Source organism: Octopus bimaculoides, chromosome 2, assembly GCF_001194135.2.
Source record: "Octopus bimaculoides isolate UCB-OBI-ISO-001 chromosome 2, ASM119413v2, whole genome shotgun sequence".
Classification (NCBI taxonomy): Eukaryota; Metazoa; Mollusca; class Cephalopoda; order Octopoda; family Octopodidae; genus Octopus; species Octopus bimaculoides.
Window position 1 is genome coordinate 33,456,623 of NC_068982.1, and position 4,139 is coordinate 33,460,761.

At 33.1% G+C, this 4,139-nt stretch overlaps 1 protein-coding gene across 16 annotated transcripts in view; it reads right to left on the reverse strand.

Moving 5' to 3' along the window:
• LOC106868006 (rho guanine nucleotide exchange factor 28) overlaps positions 1-4,139 on the reverse strand; it is a 561,000-nt gene that overhangs the window by 176,672 nt on the left and 380,189 nt on the right. For all 16 annotated transcript variants that reach the window (XM_052976095.1, XM_052976105.1, XM_052976107.1 and 13 more), the window contains one exon: positions 1,979-2,072. In XM_052976095.1, the coding sequence (XP_052832055.1) occupies positions 1,979-2,072 (94 nt within the window). The remainder of the gene's footprint in view (positions 1-1,978; positions 2,073-4,139) is intronic.

Sequence of the window (4,139 nt, forward strand, 5' to 3'; positions counted from 1 at the left end):
TATATATATATATATATATGTATATGTATATGTGTGTGTGGGGTGGGGGGGGGTTGTGTGTCTGTGTTTGTTCCCCCAACATCGCTTGACAACCGATGCTGGTAGTTTACATCCCCGTAACTTAGCGGTTCAGCTAAAGAAACCAATAGAATAAGTACTAGGCTTACAAAGAACAAGTCCTGGGGTCGATTAGCTCGACTAAAAGGCGGTGCTCCAGCATGGCCACAGTCAAATGACTGAAACAAGTAAGAGAGAGTAGAAGAAAAATTCAATTCATAGTACAAACAAATTATCTTTGCCATTTGACCTCTCCATAACAGAATAATACAGGAGTACACTAACATTTTTTTGGTTTTATATTGATGGGTAATAATAACAGGGTACTAATGCTCATAGAACAGGTCTCAAATAATAATTTTTATACAGATGAGTAATGAAAATTTCTGGCATAAGTACAAGTCCCCATATATGAAGGAAAAAGTTAAGGGATTAAACTGATCCCTGTACATGGCAAGTACAATATTTTATAGACCCAAGAAAAATGAAAGACAAGGCTGAACTGCCAGAATTTGAAACTAGACTATAAAGATTTGAAACGAAATATTGCAAGGAATTTTGTCTGACATACTAATGATTCTGCCAATAACTGATAGGTAATAATGACAAAATAAATCTATAAATAATGCTATAAAACAGGCCCAGACTAATATTTTTGATACTGATGTGTAATATAATCAATCTGAGTTTTTTTCCTCCATATATATATACATGTATCTATTACCATTCTTTCTTTTATTCTTTTACTGGCCTCAATCATTGGTTGGCTGGCATACTGCTTTGAATGGTGTATATTGTTGATTATATTGATCTTGGTACTTAACTGGTACTTGTATCGACTTTGGAAGGATGAAAGACAAGGTCAACCTTGGTGAAGTTATGGTGGTGGTGATAATTTAATGTGTTACCTTTTTTTTTTTTTTTTTAATAACTTTTGATAGAAGTAAGAATGAAAATGAAAGATTGAAATTTGAAGAGATTTTTTTTTTTCCTACCAACTGGAAAGTAGTGATTATTGGCATAATTTAAAAAGTACAGATAATGCATTTATGGATAATTGTTTGCAAGAAAAATGCATTCAAATTCAAATCAGAGAGAGAGAGAGAGAGAGAGAGTGTGTGTGTGTGTGTGTGTGTGTGTGTGTGTGTGTGATTTTTTGCAACAGATTGATTTTTCAGATGAAGTCTAAAATATGATAAATAATAATGTGTTGGGTTATATTTCTCAAGGGTGTTGCATGATTCCAAATATGTGCAATCTTTGTTAGGGGTCTTTGGAAAAGAGACATTAAATAGTGTAGCAACAATGTAAGGCACCCTACAGAAGAGTGCCTGCAAGCTATGCCCAAATGCCATTTGTGATATGCTTACTTTATCAATGCCTAAAGAACAAAGGTTTGTTACTCTTGCAGACAGTAGATAAGGTGAAGTGCGTAAAGTTGATCAGAAGGAGGTAATATAGATGAAATGTTGCAAAGATTGTGAAATTGAAAGCAAAGTAAGATGGTAAAAATATGCTTTGCAGTGCTAGCTGTGCTTAGGGTTCATTAACTCATGGCATCATACTGAAAATATTCTGAGTGAAAAGCTCAGTTTTGTAATGATTCTGTTACAGACTAGAAATGAAATGATAAAAGAAGGTATTAGAGTTTTCTACCTTATGTTAGACAGAGCCTTACTTCCATCAAAAAAATGTGAGCCTTACTTCCATCAAAAAAATGTAAGCAGGGTTGAAACAATTTTTGTGATACTGTACATTTCATGTAGTACAGTGTCAACAATTTTTCAGATATGTTCAGCAAATGATCAGAAACAAATACAGTTATTATAGCTTTATGTATTCAATAATGTGTATATCTTGTATTGTAGGGTGTTTGTTTGTAATATAAAATACAGTGTCAGCCAATAAAGACATAAATTACCTGATTCTTCAGAAGCTGATGGAGAAGAACATCTATCTTGTGCATCAAGGATCGGGCACGAACGATACCGTTGAAGGTTGTCAGGCTTCACATTCTAAAATTACAAAAAATAAAAGATAAAATACAATACAATTCATGATTCATCAACATTGGTTTCTATGTATGCTCCACAGTCAGAGAGTTAAGATTGAGCAAAATAAAAGTTTCAGACTACCCCTGACAATAATCTACTCCGATATATGTAGAGATTATAGATATATGTTGCCAGGAATATAGAGAAATCAAAACTCTTGGTGTTCTGTGACACAAATGATTTAACTATTTGCAGTGTTAACTTCAGGCAACCGACCATCAAACAAACCAGGTAAGTTGGCAAGGCAGGAAAATTTCATAACCACCAGGAAATGGGATACACAGCTGTTTTGAACTGTAAACCTTTTCTAAATAGAGAACAGGCCAATCAACATACACTAGAGCTTGGAAAATAAAGGTAAGAAGTAGATGCAATCAGATACATTTAACAATCTGGAGTAGAAGCTGGAAAATCCTATATCCATATGGAGGTGTTAGGAAATACTACTTGTGGCCAGAGAAATTCACTTTGAAACAATTTGGTTTCTGGTTCAGTCCTATTGCACAGTGCTTTAGGCAAGTATCTTCTACTTTAGCTGCAGGTCAACTAATGCTCTGTGAATGAATTTGTTAGATGGAAACAGTGTGCGTGTGTGTGTGTGTGTGTGTGTGTGCGTGTGCGTGCGCGCGCGTGCATGTGTTCTCTCATCACTGCTTAATTGACAGAATATGTTGGTTTGATCATGTTCCTGTAACTTAGCAGTTCAGCAGAACAAACCAATAGAATACGCATCAGATTTATAAAAGTATGTACTGGAGTCAATTTGTTCAACTAAACCCTTCCATTCAGTGCCCCAGCATGGTCACAGTTTTGACATAGTTATTTTATAGCTGAGTGCCCTACCAAATGTCAACCACTTTATAGTGGAAAATGCTTACTAATTTTCTGCATCTTCTACATACAAAGTCCTTCTCTCTCAACCTACATGCAATTACACAAGATTTCTGGTGTACCCATATTTAACATTGAAGTACACAGTATAGAATTTCTAACTGTATCTCTTTTTCACATACCAAGCATGACCATTTCCAAACTGGTAGTAGATTTGTTTTTTTTTTTTAATACACATGCACACGCATACATACATACAAAGTAACAAACATACATACATGCACACAAGAAAATATATTACAGAAGATAAAAGAAAATATATAACTTTCTAAATTCTCAATCGCAGAATAATGCTAATAATATAGCCTGAACAAGATAAACCACCCCTATTTTGCAGAGCTACACTTTTCTCTGCGAAAAAGGGGTAGTTTATCTTGTTCAGGCTATATTAATAGCATTATTCTGCGATTGAGAATTTAAAATCACTTCTTTAACTTTCTAAGTCATCTCAACGCTTCTAAAAGCAAACTTCGTTTGTTTATTTACGTTTGTCGTAATTTGAATTTAACATATAACTTTCTGTACATATATATATAGCTATATTTATTTCGAAACAATTTGAGTCGGATTCCGTGCTACTTACAGTTTCAAAACTCCTAACAGGATGTTTCCTCAGGCCAATGGAAATCCTTTAGGGGCTTTGAAACGGTTTTGAACAATACACGTAACTCCCAATAAATGTGTTGAGTGCCCTTTCTTTCATTTGTCCACTCATAAATATATATATATATATATATATATATATAGATAGATAGATAGATAGATAGATAGATAGATATATATATATACACACACACACATAAAACAACATTTTATTACATTAGATAATTTAATGGAATAAAAATAGATATCTGAGATACATACACATGAAGATCTATTATAAAGGGCAATTCAGTGAGGCAGATAAGAATACAAACACAAAGACACACCTTCGCTTATCATAGAAGATAATTTAGCGAGACAGAAAAGAAATATATGTATGTATCCTATATATGTATATAATATATGTGTGCATGTGAATATATATATACATATATATGTTTGTGTATATATACACACAAACATACACACATATATATAGGCAACAAAATTTATATATATATATATATATATATATATATATATATATATATATAT